This window comes from Xenopus tropicalis, chromosome 7 (genome assembly GCF_000004195.4).
Source record: "Xenopus tropicalis strain Nigerian chromosome 7, UCB_Xtro_10.0, whole genome shotgun sequence".
NCBI lineage: Eukaryota > Metazoa > Chordata > Amphibia > Anura > Pipidae > Xenopus > Xenopus tropicalis.
The window spans coordinates 66,398,685-66,417,865 of NC_030683.2; the positions used below are offsets into that span (position 1 = coordinate 66,398,685).

The window sequence follows — 19,181 nt, forward strand, 5'->3', positions numbered from 1 at the left end:
CCGCTGACACCCTTCCTAAAGAATCCTAGATTTAGTTTAGGAAAGGAAAAACATTTTATTAAAATCTGGGAACATACCAAGGTATTCCAGATTTACCAACTATTTGACGGGAAAGCACGTAAATTTATGGATAAAGCAGAACTAATACAATACTACCAACTTCATGATCTGAAGGACTATATGTACTACCAATTATGGCACTATGTCAACTCCCTGTGCTCGAGACTGCAAAAACGAAACTTAACAAACTTTGAACACATTTGCCTACGGTCAACATCACAGAAAGGCATGATCTCTACACTATATAATATGCTTACTGACCAACAAATGGAAAATTCGCCACACCCCTATATGTTACATTGGGACAAGGAACTTGGCATCCATATAACCTTGGAACAATGGGAAAAAATCTGGAGAGTTGCTGCCAAAACCTCTATATGCACCACTTTAAAGGAAAATCTATACAAAATAATATTCGAATGGTACCATACACCAGCACTACTCCGAAAGCTTTTCCCAGGAACAACATCCGCATGCTGGCGCTGCAACCACGAGCAAGCCAGTCTGTACCATATTTTCTGGACTTGCCCAGTAATAACAACCCTATGGGACAAAACTATGGAAATTCTCTTAAAGGAACAGTAACACCAAAAAATAAAAGAGCTTTAAAGTAATAAAAATATAATGAACTGTTGCCCTGCACTTGTAAAATTGGTGTGTTTGCTACAGTAACACTACTATAATTTATATAATAAGCTGCTGTGTAGCCAAGGGGGCAGCCATTCAAGCTGGAAAAAAGGAGAAAAGGCACAGGTTACATAGCAGATAACAGATAAGTTCTGTAGAATACAATAGTGTTTTATCTGTTATCTGCTATGTGCCTGTGCCTTTTCTCCTTTGAATGGCTGCCCCCATGGCTACACAGCAGCTTATTTAAATAAATTATAGTAGACTTTCTGAAGTAAACACACAACTTTTACAAGTGCAGGGCAGCAGCACATTATATTTTAGTTACTTCTATACACTTTCATTTTTTGGTGTTACTGTTCCTTTAAAAATCACTTGCCTCACCCTGCAAAAAGACCCGCTGACACATCTCCTAGGACTACCACTACAGGGAATAGGTAAGCGGACTCAGAAAGTGGTGCAAAGTGTACTACTAGGGACACGTTGTCTGATAGCAGCCCATTGGAAATCTCCTACAATGCCAACCATACCCGAACTGATTAATAAGGTGCAACATATACGGAACATGGATTACTTAACAGCCACACTACAGGACAAAGCATTATCCTTTCTAGAAGATTGGTTCTTATGGGACTCATACTATGGACAACTACATAATCACGTAGACACGTCCTGAACTGCAGTAAGAGCACAGGGTAGTTACTAAAAATTTTAGAACTTATAATAAATCAAGATTACCTGTTAGGTCTATAACAGAAAGACATGCGGTACCCACGGCAAAAGCAAAAACAAATGCAAAAATAAGTGTATGTATCTGATACTTTCACACTACTTAATGTATACTTTTCCTATGATTACTGTGTTCAGATGTACTTACTAAATCCTAAAAATGGACACTGTATCGTCACCTCGATGTAACAATGTCTTATCCTTGTTTTTCTTTAAAAATAAATAAAAACATAGTTCAAAAAAAAAAAAAAAAAAAGTATTTGGAGTGTATCTGCATTACGCATTTGCTGCCATGCCTTTAAAAGTAAAAAGTAAAGTTCTGTGCATCTTTTTGCACTTACTGTATTGCAACACATGCAAGTTATGTTTCCCAATAGGGTCTGTATCCATGGGAGTATATATTAATGCTGAACACAGTGAAAGTAAGAGAAACAATATTTATTACATTCAGCATTGTAAAAAGTGACATCAGTAAACTCATAATGCATTGCATGGAATAAGATAGCACACCAGATCCTGACAAACGTGTGTAAAGCCTTAAAGAACAGTTGGACAATTTGTTGGGTGGCAGCACCATTTCATGGTTGAATTAAAAATTATTATTTTTCTTCAGAGCAAAGCATTCTAATATACTGGAATTAGCTTCAGTAGAAATATGTAAATATTCAGGACATGTCATTGTCACATAAGCTATGTAAGTGAGTGAAAAGCATGACAAGGGGACTCCTCAATTGACCCTTCGCCTTGAGGCACCCCACTGAACCCCCTTGTTACATATCTCAATGAAACACCAGGAGACAGAGGTGGAGAAAATGGCCACAGCATTTATTCACATTTTATCAAATAAATAGGACCTTGCCAGCCTAACCCAAGGCAATATTCTAAAGCCATAATTCCATAAGAGGTCGCTACTATGCTCTGCCGTTCCTCGCTGAAGACTTGAAGGAGTATTAGACTGCCTCTACCTACAGAGAGGATGGCCCCAAACTCTGCTACCAGCAGGAGCTGCATTACCAACCATGAGAGAAGTTCAGCAGCCCTGCTGCCGGTCCTGGATCTGCAGTGTCTCGATGATAGGAAATCCAAGCAGGCTGTCACCTAGCACAAGCAGTAGTAGCGTCTGTATCTATCAATCCACCGTGCAGTCACAGGAGAGAACCTCCTTTCTCCCTCTGCTAAAATGACCTGTGCAGTACTCTGGCAAGGTCCTACCGCCACAGCGAGCTCAACTGAAAACCTTCAGTTGGGCTCGTCCCCACCATACCTTTATAATTATTGCTTATTAGATAATAAAACATGGAAAATGTATAATATAGTCATAAAATACACAAAAACATGTTCTATGTAACAAACTGTACCCCAGGATGGAATAAAACTGGGCATTAGCCTAATAAAATGTTTTTTAACATTATATGTATGCAGGCATTAGCCTGGTAAAATATTCTTAACATTATATACGTGCAAAAAACATAAATAGATTCCTTTATTGAAATACAGCTAAAATCATCGGTGACCATGTGTACTGACAGCAAATCCAGCCACCTTCCTGTGGCTGTATATCGGGTGGGCAAGTTAAAGCAAGGCAGACCTACCACTAGGTTACCTGCCATGCCAAACCAAACAGTTCAGTGCTAGAGGACTGGCTGGGTACCAAAAAACCAAAACAACAAGAATATTTAATAGAAACCAAAGCAACTAGCATATTACATTGGATGGTAGCATTATCTTGCAACAAATTACCATTTACTCTGTGGTAAATTAGGATGCTTAAACAGACTTTTTGATTCCAATTTGATTCCATCCTGGATACTAAACTTACCGTTCTTTTACTGATAATGGAGTGGAAGTCAACCTGCCCATCTGGTCTGAAGGGCCTCAGCTGAACATGCCCAGCTCGGAGGGTAGAGTCACTCAACCACCTTGTTATGTTGCTTCCTTAGCAGCCCATCCACTCTGTAGAGACTTCCCTCTAGCCTCAGGTGCCTGGATCAGATGGCACAGCATAGAGGGTAAGCGCAACCATTTTGCAATGCTGCCTCCATAGCAGCCCATCCACTCTGTAGAGACTTCCCTCCAGCCGCAGGTGCCTAGCTCAGATGGCACAGCATAGAGGAAAAAGTCAACCACTTTGCATGCTGCTTCCTTAGCAGCCCATCCACTTTGTAGATACCTCCTTCGAGATGCACATGGCCAGTTTCGGAGGGCCAAGCAAAGAGGGTAAGGTCAACCTTCCTCCAGCCGCACAAGCCCAGTTCAAAGAGCCAAGCAAAGAGGGTAGGTCAACCTCCCTCCAGCCGCAGGTGCCTAGTTTAGAGGGCCAAGCAAAGAGGGTAGGTCAACCTCCCTCCAGCCGCAGGTGCCTAGTTCAGAGGGTCAAGCAAAGAGGGTAAGGTCAACATTCCTCCAGCCACACATACCCAGTTCAGAGGGCCAAGCATAGATGGTAAGGTCAACCTCCCTCCAGCCGCAGGTGCTTAGTTCAGAGGGCCAAGCAAAGAGTGTAAGGTCAGCCTCCCTCCAGCTGCACATGCCCAGTTCAGAGGGCCAAGCATAAAGGGTAAGGTCAACCTCCCTCCAGCCGCAGGTGCCTGGTTTTGACGGCCCAGCATAGAGGGTAGGGTCAATCAACCACTTTGCCATGCTGCTTCCCAAGCAGTCCATTAACTCTGTAGAGATCTCCTTCCAGCTGCAGGTGCCTAGCTCAGAAGGCCACGTATAGAGGGTAATGTCAACCAGCTGCTTTGCCATGCTGCTTCCTTAGTAGTCCATCCACTCTGTACACAAAACTCCCCAGCTCAGAGGGTAAGCTTACCTGACCTTTCTGACGTGCTGCTATCACCGTAGCCGTTAAAGAAATGTTGTGGCCACCCACCTTGGGGGTTAGACCATCACACTGTGACAACCCACCTTGGGGTTAGACCACCACACTGCGGCCACCCACCTTGGGGTTAGACCACCACACTGCGGCCACCCACCTTGGGGTTAGACCATAACACTGCGGCCACCCACCTTGGGGTTAGACCATAACACTGCGGCCACCCACCTTGGGGTTAGACCACCACACTGCGGCCACCCACCTTGGGGTTAGACCACCACACTGCGGCCACCCACCTTGGGGTTAGACCACCGCACTGCGGCCACCCACCTTGGGGTTAGACCACCACACTGCGGCCACCCACCTTGGGGTTAGACCACCACACTGCAGACACCCACTTCGGGGTCAGAGCAACATACAACACTTTTCCTGAGATTAAACATGCTCCTGCTAAAATCATTAGTGTTGGACTTTGATATTATGGCCACTGTAGTGACAAGTAGCCACAGAAAGAATTATTGTAACTGATAGCCTTGCCATGACTGGGATGGGGGCTATTCGTTTCTCGATTGCTTGCACCTATAGACCTTGTTCGCCCCCCCCCCATGTAATCCAAGCTTTCTAAGTAAACTAACTAAAAATCTATCTAGGCATTCAATACCCAGACAAGCACTAACCTTAAGTCTAAAAGCATTCATGCGAATTTTGTGATAACTTTAACAAGTTATAAGCTATGCATTAGCTTTACTTTCGATGCAGTCTCTGGATGTGTTAGCCGCCATACTATGTTACCTTATTCTATTAAGGGTAACATTGCCAATATTGCCAAACAGTATGTAGCAAAAAAAAAAAACTGCATACATCTTAACTGCATTAAACAATTTCAAGCTTCATAATTAAATTAGCAGTATAACAGACTTACATTATATCTATGAAGATTTTCATTCATCCAGGTCATGGTATATCTAGTATAAATAAATTTGAAGCAACTGGACTTGTTTAGCAAAAGGTGTAATCAAATGGGGGCTGCTACACGTTTACAAAATGTTATAAACTGCTTTTTTGCCTATACAACCAAAAACAGAGCTCTATAGAAGTAAAGGCTAACATTGCACAGGCACTATATGATATAGTCCAGGGAGTGCTAAATAATAACCTAAATGTATATAAATATAGTACCTCTACCCCCTGGCACACAAAGGAAAGCTGTAGTGAGCAGGTCTTGTATTATATAATCTCTGGGGCTGCCAAAATTCATTATATATGCACAAATATGGTGAAACTGCATTTTACCCCAAGTCGTTTACAAACTGAGTGCTGTGAAACTGAAAGCAACATTTTGCAGGGGCTTAATGATATTTTTACTGGTGATGCTGATTGCAACCCAAGTATATATACATACTGTAGAACTGTATCTGCCCCAGGGGCACCAAGGAAGTAAAGCATAGTGAACCGGCCTTATATGATTAAAAAAGGGGGTTGATAAATTACATTCATATCTGCAAATATGGCAAAACTCTATCTGCCCCGGATATATATAAATTAGGCTCTGTGGGACCTACCGGGTGCTGTTGCTATGTGGTAATTATACACACACACACGTATATATATATATATATGTTTATATATATAAATATATTCATACATAAATACAGTAAACTACGTTACATCTGTTCCAAGCTACAATAAGCAGGCTCTGTATTGCATCATTTCCTATTGGTACATCCAAACCTACTAGGCATACTAACAGAGGATTTTACTGTATGTAGGTTCCATCCACAGTGGCAACACTGTCCCCTGAACACCTGGAAAAATCAAGGAAAAGCTACATTTTCCCCAAATAGCATATGAGCTAAGCAAACTGCTGTTAAAGTTGAAGCTACTGTGTGCCGACTCCCCATGATACACTCACAGGGGCAACTGTACTGTAATCCCTCTATATACCTATATATACACACAGTAAAGCTACTTCTGCCTAAGGCACACCAAACAACTGAAAAGGAGTCTATAGTCTCTATAGGATATAACAGGGGCAGCAGGAATGATGTCCCAATACATATATAGCTAGTGTAGAAGCTCTGCACGGACAAATCATACAGAGATTAATTTAGGGACTTAATAAACCCAGTAAAATTTGAGGTCAGAAGCGGGCTGCTTGATCAACTATATCTATGGATATACTATATCATAGGTAGGCATAATAAAGCAACGGCCAGGCCAGTTACTGTATTTAGGCTTTGCACCTATTCCTGACTGAGTCTCACAGCTCTCTCTGTATACTCCACCTGTAACTCTCTCTGTATACTCCAACTATAACTCTCTCTGTATACTCCAACTATAACTCTCTCTGTATACTCCAACTATAACTCTCTCTGTATACTCCAACTATAACTCTCTCTGTATACTCCAACTATAACTCTCTCTGTATACTCTAGTTACAGCTCTCTATATACTGTAATGAGTTGCAGTAGCAGCAGCTCAGCGTCACAGCCTGGATTTCTATACAATACAGAGGATACTTTTTGGGCCTAGGCTGATTACCATGCTGCCTGAGTGGCTACAGTGAGATTAATTGCTCTAAAACAGTTAATATACAGCAAAAGACTACAAGCAGCCTGCCCAAATAGTTCTACCACTAAAGCCAGCAGTATAGTGAGGAGTTAGTGTGTATATACTGCAGCTAATAACATTATATTACAGAGAGAGCTCTGCCTCATGTTTCTACCTGCTCAGAAGATAAGGAAGTGAGTGCTTTTCTGACATCACATCCCTCTCTTTCTCCGCCCCTCCCCAGGCCAGCCTTCTCCTGCCTTAACTCTTTCCTTCTCACCTAATCACAGTTGAACCTGGTTCTTCCAATCTCTAAACATAAACCAGTGTAATCTGGCTGCTGGTTATTCGGATCCCTTGTCATGCAGCCCCTGCGCTTATATCTCCAGGGCTTTCCTTTCCTGGAATAAGCTTTATATGTCATAGACACAATTCACTGAACATCAGTTAAAATGTTCTCATCACTATTTAACACTGAATTATAGCCAAATACCACTTAACAGTTACTGTGTTTATGTGTGAAGTAGCTAGTGTCACTTGTCAAACTTGACATTATATCCAGTGTAACTAAATACATGTGACGTTGTCATTTCAGAAGCAGCCTAACCACATGTGGCTTCAAGGTCGCACAGAAGAAAAATAACATTAATCACATTGTATGTAATGCACAAAGATCTATCATGGTCTATCTGATCCGATCAGGTTGTACAGCCAGATCTATGTGTGCTACTTACGGGGCAGTATTATATATTATACAGTAATATATACAGTATTTTATGCACTGTTTGTAAGGAATAAAACTCAACTTTGAGAAAATGTATACTTCTCATTTTTTAAGTGAGAACACATTTCAAGAGAAAGGCTCTTGTGTGAACACATGAGGATCTTTGACCAGTAACCCAATGATTTTACAGTAATGTGCAATAACACAACCTTCCTTTGTATAAGTTTCCTTAACTGGCAAGAGAAAAAAGCCTTTTTCTCTTACAAAGTACAGTATCCCAGAATGAGCGGCACTTTTCTTCTGCAAGAGTGTATGCAGAACACATCTCTAGTTATCAGGATATCACAGGCAACTAAGCAAAAATGGGGGACCACATGCTTTCAACAGGAAAGATCTGTGCCGCTGAAGGTGTCCTCATTTGCTCCCCATCTTTTTTTCTACTAATTTACTGCATATGCTCTGTGCTGCTTTCAGTTACCGAGCTTAGTAACCAAGTCTCAATATACTGCATATATAGAATATAAATATCACAATACAAGGCTGATTAGTGTTTATATTGATTCTAATTACAAAACAGCTCAAAAATCAGCAAACTTTGCATCAAAATTTAATAATCAGTCCTGTAGCATCAGCTTCAATGACAGGTTACATAGTTACATAGGGTTGAAAAAAGACCATAAAGTTTAAAAGAGTCCATAAAGTTCAACCCTTCCAAGTAAACCCAGCACACACAACCTATACTTACCAATCTATACTATCGTATACATAAACAATATATACAACTTCTAATACTGTAAAACTGTAGATATCCTTATTCAAGAACTCATCCAGGCCCCTCTTAAAGGCTTTAACAGAATCTGCCATTACAACATCACTAGGAAGGGCATTCCACAACCTCACTGCCCTCACCGTGAAAAATCACCTACGCTGTTTCAAATGAAAGTTCCGTTCCTCTAATCTAAAGGGGTGGCCTCTGATGCGTTGATTGTTTTTGTGGGAAAAAAGAACACCCCCTATCTGCCTATAATCCCCTCTAATGTATTTGTACAGAGTAATTGTTACAGACCCACGGTGAGGCCGTAGCAACAGCTATTCTGATAAAGAAAATTAGTGGAGACGCAGAGCCAAAGTCCTGGTTTGCTGCTTCTTGTCAACTGAAAAAAAAAAAAACAGCTCTCTGTGTTTAAACTACTTCCTGGGATGAGCTTATCTGCAACTTCTACAGGGGGGAGTGAAAATAGATATTCAAGCCATACATTACTGACCTATAGTCAGTACATTAACTTCCTTTCTTTTGTATTATTTTAAACTGTATATACTGTATATCCATACATTTATTCATGTAAATGTGACCTCATATTTACTGGGGTCACATAATCATGTCCCCTCGCAAGCGCCTCTTTTCCAGAGAAAACTCGATAGTCTAACCTCATAGCTTAAATCTTCCATCCCCTTTACCAGTTTAGTTGCATGTCTCTGCACTCTCTCCAGCTCAATAATATCCTTCTTAAGGAGTGGAGCCCAAAACTGCACTGCATACTCAAGGTGAGGCCTTACCAAGGACCTATAAAGGGGCAAAATTATGTTCTCATATCTTGAGTCAATGCCCTTTTTTATACAAGACAGCACTTTATTTGCTTTAGTAGACACCAAATGACATTGCCAGGAATTAGACAACTTGTTATCTACAAAAACCCCTAGATCCTTCTCCATTAAGGATACCCCCAACAAACTACCAATTAGTAGATAGTTCATGTTTATATTATTTCTACCAAAGTGCATAACTTTTATAGTATTTGTCCACCATGAAGCTCATTTTCCAGTTTGCTGCCAGTTTTCCAATTTTGTCAAATCGCTCTGCAAAGTGGCAGCATCCTGCATGGAACCTATAGTTTTGCACAATTTAGTGTTGTCATCAAAAATAGAAACAGTACTCTCTATGTCCACCACCAGGTCATTAATAAACAAGTTAAAAAGCAAATGAACTTCACTAACAACACTGGTCCAATTAGAAAATGTTCCATTTACCACCGCTCTTTGTACTCTATCCTTCAGCCAGTTCTCAATCCAATTACAAATATTATGTTCTAGGCCAATATTCCTCAATTTGATCATTAACCTTCTGTGAGGTACTGTATCAAACACTTTAGCAAAGTCCAAGTAGATGACATCAACTGCCATTGCAGCATCGAGGTTCCTACTCACCTCCTCATAAAAGGCGACTAAATTAGTCTGGCAAGATCTGTTACGCATAAAACCATGCTGGCACAAACTTATAGTATTGTGAACTGCAATGTATTCAAGTACCCTATCCTTTATTACCCTTCCAAAAGCTTTCCTACTGCTGATGTCAAACTAACATGCCTATAGTTTTCAGGCTGAGAACGGGATCCCTTTTTAAATAACGGCAACACATGAGCAATTCGCCAGTCTCTCGGCACCATGCCAGACCTCAATGAATCCTGAAAAATTAAGTGAAGAGGCTTGGCAATCACAGCACTCAGCTCATTTAATACCCTGGGTGAATCCCATCCGGTCCTGGACCTTTGTTTACCTTTACATGATCAAGTTTCTTTTGAATTTCCTCTCGAGTGACCCATGCGTCAGTAGCTAAATTACTAGAACTGGGCATATTAAAAGGGAAGCCTTCATTAGCTGGCTCCTCAGATGTATAGACAGATAAAAAATAAGAGTTCAAAATTTCTGCTTTTTTCCTGGTCATATCAACCAACTGACCCCCCCCCCGTGATAATAAGGTTCCCACCCCTTCTTGCTTCATTTTTTTACTATTCATAATTAAAAAATAATTTTGGATTCTTTTTACTCCTACCTTCAATATCCCTTTACATCTCTATTTTAGCTTGCTTTTTTGCATGCTTTATTTGCTTCCTTGTACCTGATGAAAGTTTCTGCTGTCCCAGCTAACTTGAATGCTTTAAAAACATGTTTTTTCTTACCACCCTCAACACTAACACTTTTATTCAGCCATAAAGGTTTTGCTTTGCGATGCCTCTCCTTGCTTACAAGTGGAATATACTGTTGTGTATACTTGCAAAGCAATGTTTTAAAGATGTTCCATTTTCCTTCTGTGTCTAACCCTATGAAAAGCCTTTCCCAGCTGACACATTGCAGAGATGCCCTTATACTGGCAAAGTCTGCTTGTCATTTTCTGCTCAACAGCTGCCCAGAGAACACTAACAATGTGTTCGTCACTGACAATTCTAACAAAATCCAAGATGGTGACCCCCTGTGCACAACTATGAAGCCCTGAATCATTATAGAGATTTTATACAACCCTACTAGATAACTCCCAACAAAGTCATAGATGTTGAAAAATACTGGTTTTTAGTACACTTTCATTATACCTCAAATTCTCACAACATATACCGTAGTCAGACCTTTCTCTGAAAAGACCCATGGGTGTCTGGTTTACTATCTAGAAACAAACTGGGAAAAATCTATCCACCTGCTCATTTGGTGTACTCTAGTGATGGGCGAAATTGATGGGCGAAATGTTTCGGCAGGCATGGATTTACTGCAAATTTTTTCGCCATTGGCGGATTGTTTCGGATGAAAAAATTTGCCGCGGAAAAATTCGGCGCACGTCCAAAAATTGTCGCCGGCGTCAAAAAAGAATAGTCGTGGGCGTCAAAAGAATAGCCACGTGACGAAATAATAGCCGCGGGTGACAAAGTAATAGCCGTGCGACAAAAGAATAGCCGCGGGCTGCACGACATTTTCGCAGTTTCCCCAATTTTTCTCCGTTTCGCTTTGCCAAAAAATTTGTCAATCTTTCAAAAGATCCGCGAAACGGCTAAAAATTGGGGAAACGGTGAAAATGTTGTGCAGCCCGCAACTATTCTTTTGTCGCCCGCAGCTATTCTTTTGTCGCACGGCGAACAGATTCGCTCATCACTAGTGTACTCACTTTCTGCTCACTCTATATCACTCTATATTTCTATGTTTGATGTACAGCAATGCAGAATATATAAATACTAGTTAATATAGTAATAATAAATTAAATAATTTATGGTATTTGTGACACTAAATGGATATTTTGTTATTGCAAATTGTAGAGCTGATTTAATTAAAAATGAAAAGTACAAAAGTACAACTGGCTTTCAAATGACAGAATTATTAAATATGTCCAATGCTAACTTTTACAATATGATATCTTTGGTTGTATATTGATTCCTTTATTGTACTTAAATTGTCTAAATTGCTTGTTAAGCTTATCAAATACTTGTACACTCTGCCATGTACCGCTGGCTAGGTAAAAACATATTGTAATTTTTTAATTTTATTTACTTACTATCTTTATATTCTATATTTAAAGTTTTGGTTTGGTATTTGATGTTAGTTTTATTTTATTCCACAACCTTGTTTTAAAAAAAGTTGTAACAGTATAAAATGTAAATCATTTAAACCTTACGGTTTATTGCAAATAGCAAAATATAGTATAGTATAATATTTTCAGAAAACAATAACATTTTTGTTTCATCATTTGATATGTTGTTTGTACAGGTATGGGATCCCTTATTTGGAAACCCGTTATCCAGAAAGTTCCAAATTACGGAAAGGCCATCTCCCATAGACTAAATTATAAGCAAATAATTCTAATTTTTAAAAATGATTTTCTTTTTCTTTGTAATTATAAAACAGTACCTTGTACTTAACTAAGATAGAATTAATCCTTATGGGAGGCAAAATAAGCCTATTGTGTTTATTTAATATTTAAATGAATTTTAGCAGACTTAGGGGCTGATTTACTAAGACACGATTTCGAATCCGAATTGGAAAAATTCCGATTGGAAACGAACATTTTGCGACTTTTTCGTATTTTTTTCGATTTTTTCGGCGTCTTTAAGATTTTTGCGTAAAAACGCGAGTTTTTCGGCGTCTTTACGATTTTTGCGTAAAAACGCGAGTTTTTCGTAGCCATTATGAAAGTTGCGCAAAGTCGCGATTTTTTCGTAGCGTTAACACTTGCGCGCAAAGTCGCGCCTTTTTCGTAGTGTTAAAACTTAAAAGCGTGACGTTTCGCGCAAGTTTTAACGCTACGAAAAAATCGCGACTTTGCGCAACTTTCGTAGAGATGCCGAAAAACTTGCGTTTTTACGCAAAAATCGTAAAGACGCCGAAAACCTCGCGTTTTTACGCAAAAATCGTAAAGACGCCGAAAAAAATCGCAAAATTACCGATCATTACGAAAAAAACGCAATCGGACGCATTCGGCCCGTTCGTGGGTTAGTAAATGTGCCCCTTAGGTTATGAAGATCCAAATTACAGAACAATCCCTTATCCGAAAACCCCCAGGTCCAGAGCATTCTGGATAACAGGTCCCGTACCTGTACTATTTACATTAAATATAGGGTTTAATATAGGCCAATTCATACTCTAAAAAGATTTACATTTACATAAAAATGTACATAACATTGCCCCAACTTTTTTGTATGTACGTACATACGAAGCTCAGCTTCTCAACAGCTGCTCAGAGCACACTGAGCATGTGAGTGTCGCAGACACTTCTAACAGAAGTGTACAGTATGGTCACCCCCTGTGACAACTTTAAAGCACTGGATTATTACTACAATAGAGATGTTGAACCTTTAGGCTGGTTCAACAAGTTCATCATATAAAATATGGCATGTCTTGCCATATTCATTTTTAGGGTTTAGTTCTCCTTTAATAGCAATACCGACAGTCCAACTGATTAAAGGTAGGCTTTAGCTGCCAACTAAGTATTTCTGTGTTTTTATATCGTCTGTACTTTCTGTTTTAGGTCTAATTTCTTAGTATTTTTTGTTCTAATTTCTTTGTATTTTTGTTTCAGTATGACAGACTTAACCTCATCAAAGTAAGATTTTTTTGTTTTGTTTAACCCCAAACCCTGTATTTTTTCCTTTTCATTGATTAGAAACATATTAGCTCATTCCATTTCCTGGCTTTTGTAGAACCCTTTTATTTTTTATAGTATGTTTACTTTTTCCCTGCTGCTTTGTTTGATACTGAAGATAATGTACTATGAGTTACCACAGAAGAAAACCTAGCTTGTACTTGGCTCACAGATATTCTTACATTTATATCATATATCTTTTTGTAAGGTAATACATAGTCAATCTAGACCATTTATTTTCCAATTTTTTAACCACACATACAAACAAAATTTTTATAATTGTTTTTCGTACTATAGTTCAGGTACCATTAAAAAAAATTATTGGGGCCCACAGAACTAATTGGTTAAACCCAGCAACTTCCATAGTAAATGTCAACAGAGCACATATCTTGCCTTAACTGCTTTGGAGTGGGAGGGCCATGTAGCAGTCCCCCAACCAGAAACCCACAAGGGATTAAGGGTCCAAGATAATGCTGCATGACGTAATGAGAAAAATTGCTGTCTGGTTTCTCTTGGGTCAAAAACTGGTTGCTGGCAATGCAGGTTTTAATACAATTAAATACAGGCAAAAATTTTATAAAATTGGTTGTGAAATGCTTCTGTTAGGTTTGGACTTATTAGTGAGGTAAAATTAAAAAATCAGACATTCAGTCCACTCACACGACCACTGCCAACTATGCCCTAATCTGTCCCATTACACAAGTTAATTCTTAACAAGACCCACCCCTATTGGCAACAATTCAAGACTTTTCTGAATGCAACTCTGAGTGATGAGCTAGTATAGTACATTGACTGGAATACAATGCAGGACAGAAGCTGGTTTCAACAAAACCCACAAGTGGACCAGCAGGTTCTAGCTAATTATGACTCAGGGCTATGGAGGGGCTTTTTTGCCCACCTATTGAGCTGGAAATCATGTGGGCGGCAAAACTCGGCCTGTGTGTCATTGCCCTAAGACCACATCCTCCCATTGTGTCACCTATTCTAACTTCCCCTGCTACTGTCTTGTGAGAGAAGATCACACTATAGTTCTTATTAAAATATCAGTTGCTAACAGCCAAGAGCAGCGAGTTTTGTGTGATGTTAAAAAACAGAAAGACCTAGCTCTCCCAGCTGCCACAAGTAAGTGAGGAACTCACCACATTATGGTGAGAAACACAAACCTTTTTAATCATAAATCAAAGGAAAGCTCCTGTCACACAGAGACATTATCAGTAGCTTCTTGCATCAGGCATCAAAAGCTCTTGACTAATTGCCCCATAGAAAACAATGAAGACTATATTTAGCCAGCTTTGAGTAGGAGCTATTTATCTTTCAGGGTGACATAAGCCTTTTTTGGTGGGAAAAAGCTATTTTATTTTACCTTAGCTATGTGTTTAAAGCTGGCCTTACAGTATGCCCACTATAAGGACTGAACTGGCAGCTTTTATTGGCTTGTGTATGGCCACCATAAGACTGCTACATGACTTTCTAAACCAGTGTTTTTCAACCTTTTTTGGGCAAAGGCACACTTGTTTCATGAAAAAAATCACGAGGCACACCACCATTAGAAAATGTTAAAAAATTTAACTCTGTGCCTATATTGACTATATATAAAGTAATTCTCTTGAATAGGAATCATATAAACACAAAGAAAGTATTTTCCGGGACATTTTCTCCACAAACCCACCCCCCCACTGATTTTTTTTTTTTTTTTATACACACAAAAATTTTATATTATATATATATTATTATTAATTGCTTTCTTACATGTCAGGCTGCGGCATCCAGGGGTGTCCCGGGATTGTCCTCCGGTGGGGAGTAGGGCGGCTGTGCATGGACCTGGCCCCTGGTGGATCTGGTCTGTCGGGGCAGGGCCTGGGCAGTTGCTCCCCACGGTCGGGTTGTGCCAGGGCAGGATAGAGCTGCCTCTCCTCTCTGGTTGCTCCGCCCTCCTGGATCCGATGCCGGATGACGTCACAGGCAGTGACGATTTCCGGGCATCATGGAGCCAGGAAGTGGAAGGTGTCCCAGAGGGGACCGAGGGAGTCTTGTCTTCACCTACGGCACACCAGGCAACATCTCGCGGCACACTAAACAGTGGTTGAAAAACGCTGTTCTAAACCACTAAAAAGGGAATCAAGGTTATGTAATGACCAAATACTCTGCATACAGGGCAAAAGATTAGCTCCATGTCCCACATATTGATTTGTAATTTATTTTGTTTTAATTAACATTTTCTACTTAAGGCAGAAATCTCATAAAACCATTTATAAAAGGAGTTCATGGGTCCTTACCCTATAGGTTAAGAGGAAAACTTGTTTTAGAAAAACAAAAAGTCTGTTAGTAGCCATCCTTTATGTAGTCTCTCTCTCTCTCTCTCTCTCATATATATATATATATATATATATATATATATATATATACATATATATATATAGCGAACCCAGGGTGGCACTCTGCTTCAGCTCTTAGCTCGGGTGCAAGGTAAATGACTTAAATATCCAAAAAAGACCAGCAACACCGAGTTATGTTCCAAAAACAATCAATTGTGTATTAAAAACGCATGAACAGCCAACGTTACGTTTCGGTCCCCATCGGGACTTGAGAAAGGTCCCGATGGGGACCGAAACGTAACGTTGGCTGTTCATGCGTTTTTAATACACAATTGATTGTTTTTGGAACATAACTCGGTGTTGCTGGTCTTTTTTGCATATATATATATATATATATATATATATATATATATATATATATACACAAGCTACAAGGAAATTGGCACATGAAAAAAACTCCTGCAACCCTATCACTCAGTGCACTTTGTAATGCAAAATTCAATTTCTTATGCTTTTCAAGCAGCATTCAAGTTGATTTAACTGCTAACTCGAATGAGTATTAGCCATGTTTTGGTAATGACCTGGACCACCGTCTTGAACTCCAGAAAATATAACTTCTGGTTAAAACAAAGGTTTGGAAGAACCCACACATAAAGCAATAATGAGAAACAGCTTCTTGAACACAATGCAATGTTTAGAATTTACACCTTCCCTTAGAGAACTTCCCTCCTTGGAGGTAAATCACAATCCCCAATGCAGGCAATCCCACTGTGGTGTCTTGCTCCCTAGCACACTACCTGCCCCTGAGCTTAGCCACTAATGTCCCTGAACTGGCAGCCTTAATTCCACAGGTCCTAACCCCTCTAAACTTCTCAGTGGGGCAGAGGTGCTCAGCTTTCTTTCCCTGTCTGTATTTTACTCCTAAACTGACTGAACACTAACTTTTCCTAATTAATCCTCAACCCTGTAACTACCTCCCAGCGAGGGGAGATCCCAGGAAAGACCCTGAGCACATGTGTGCTACTTCTTTTATAGTAGACCACACTGCCTCTACTATTGAGCATTCCTGAAACTATAAGGACACTCTCTTTTGACCAAAACAAAATATTGTTCAACACAGAACTTTGTACCACCTTTGGCAGTCCAAAACTGTTTAAACAATGGGTATAAATTTCCAGGGTCGTTACACATACAAGGCTGCATTAAGCAGGCCTGAAAACATACATCCTCCTTTTGGTCGCAAAGCTGCTCAGCCTCTGTAGAAGCCATGGAAAGTAGTACATGTTCTTGAAAGAAGGGTTTGTAATGAGATTGGATTTCACCAGTGCTTTTTCCAGTGTATGAAAAGCATGTCTGCATCCCTGTGGCACATGTCTGTATTAGTGTAAAACATGTATCTGTCTGTTTACATTAAGTTAGAGATGTAAGCATTACAAATTTAGATTTATCTGTCAGTGTTTATCAATACCCTATGATTATGTGAATTCTGTATCTAAGTATAGGAAAGTACTCCATGTACCTTTGTAGGGGTAAATAATACTGGTTGTTACAGAAGGTAATGTAATATATTAAATCTATTACAGTTATAGTCCAGTAAAAAATATCCTACTTCAAGCACTTGTTTTTGTCACTGCATGTGCATAGGCAGTGCATATATGAGAATCTTATAAGTGCTTGAGGAACAAAGTCATTGTTCATATACTGATATTGCTCTGTACAGTCCGAATTGCCTTTAGTTATGGTGGGGCCTTTGGTAATATACCCTGTGTTGGGCCCATTCACTTATAATGCTGCATAAAGCATCTCTGGAGCGAGGCAAGATCTTATCAAAACTTTATACCACTGCTGGTCAATGTGGAGATGCACCTTTTTTTGAATTACGGCTTTCAAAACTCCTAATTTGGGCAGCTTTATGGGCAAAGATCTCACTAGTGGGTGCCTGGTAGCTAGCCTTGACCTTTATCTATTAGTTGGTGCTGGAAGCTGTAGTTCAGCAACAGCCAGAGGATTTACATTGGCCAGCCTTGATATGGTGTTATACATTTTTGCCTTACACACAGTATCACAGAATAAGCTCCTTTCCAGAAAATAGATCAAAACAGAGACATGTATGGAGAATAAAAAGATTTTCTTTACTTTTCTTATATCTATCTTATATCTAGCTTCTGCTTGGTGGAGCCCCTGGGAGAGGCCAACCCTGCTTGCACCTGGGAGTGTAAGTTCTAAATACTGAGGGCCTGTTTCCTATTGAAACTAAGGGCTTCCTGTGGTAGCATAACTGAAAGGTTTTTTCCCTGGTTTGTTCTCTGTGGATGCAAAATCATGTATAAACAGTTGGTTTAGTACATATCTCTGGTAACAGTTATATTGCAGCTTGTGCTCTGCAGGTCGCTGTGTATTCATTCTAACTGTAACATCTAAATATGATAATTTCTTTCTACTTGTTCAAATTGAATTACAGATCAAACCAGTCTCCATTTAATTAACCTGCACTGAAACCTATATATGGTGCATATTATCTAGGTGGATACAAATTGTACAGTGCATGACTATATTTACAGTAGTGCAGACAAGGCTTGGCTCTTGCTTAATGTTGCTGTTAATAACATTTCCTTTTCTGTGAGCCATCATTCACAGGTTATTTTGCCTTTTAAATTAAATTGTGATATTTGAATGTGTTTATGAATTGCCATTACAGAACAGAAAATGTCTCAGTAGCATCTAAATGACTAATTTTTTTTTTACTCAGATTTTAATACTAATGTATTTTTCTCTACGTGTCATCTTCTGTTCTGTCATCTTCACTATCTTACTGTAAGATTATGGTGATTTTTAAAGGAGAATTCCTAAGTAGAGGCCCAGATATTTTGCTGCAGAACATGGTCCTGTGCCTTCCCTTAACAGATTAGCTGAAGATAGGGACCCATAAATATGCCACACATAAAGACATACTTCCCAACCGTCCCGCTTTCAGTGGAACAGTCCCAATATTTATAGCACTGCCCGCTGTCCCGGATTCATTGTTAGATGTCCCGCTTCTCAGAATTGCCATTTAATTGATTGCTGTGCCTGCTCTGCTCCGGGGAATAAAGCCCGCCCCCTTAAATCTTGAATCTCCCCTGCTACCTCAAGCTCACAGGTTTACCTTGACGTTTAATTGTCCTGGGAGGAGCATTTGTGACAGGCAAGGGTCAACTATCGGCATTGGCGCGCATTCCTCTCCTTGCTTCTGCTCACGGGGTCAGGGGCTGAGGGTGTGCTCTGTCTTTTATCAGGCAGAAGAGGCTGCTGCCTTTATTTGTGTGCTGGGCAGTTTCACCTTTCCACCCCTAATATATATCTCTCACTCCTGGGAATCTCTGGCAGAGCACAGCATGCAGGAGAAGACAGAGGTATCGCTGATCCGTTCATAAAATATAACAGACATTTAAAAAGGGCCCTTATAGGTCTTGGAACCTTAGGCTG

The 19,181-nt window shown here is 39.8% G+C and overlaps 1 protein-coding gene across 2 annotated transcripts in view; it reads left to right on the forward strand.

Annotated features, from left to right (window-relative positions):
- Nucleotides 1-19,181, forward strand: part of gramd1b (GRAM domain containing 1B) — a 122,875-nt gene that overhangs the window by 41,114 nt on the left and 62,580 nt on the right. The window contains exon 3 of one of the 2 annotated variants that reach the window (XM_031905706.1): nt 13,339-13,362. The exons of the other annotated variant lie outside the window; for it this stretch is intronic. Coding sequence (XP_031761566.1) covers nt 13,339-13,362 — 24 coding nt within the window. The remainder of the gene's footprint in view (nt 1-13,338; nt 13,363-19,181) is intronic. 2 annotated transcript variants of the gene reach the window in all.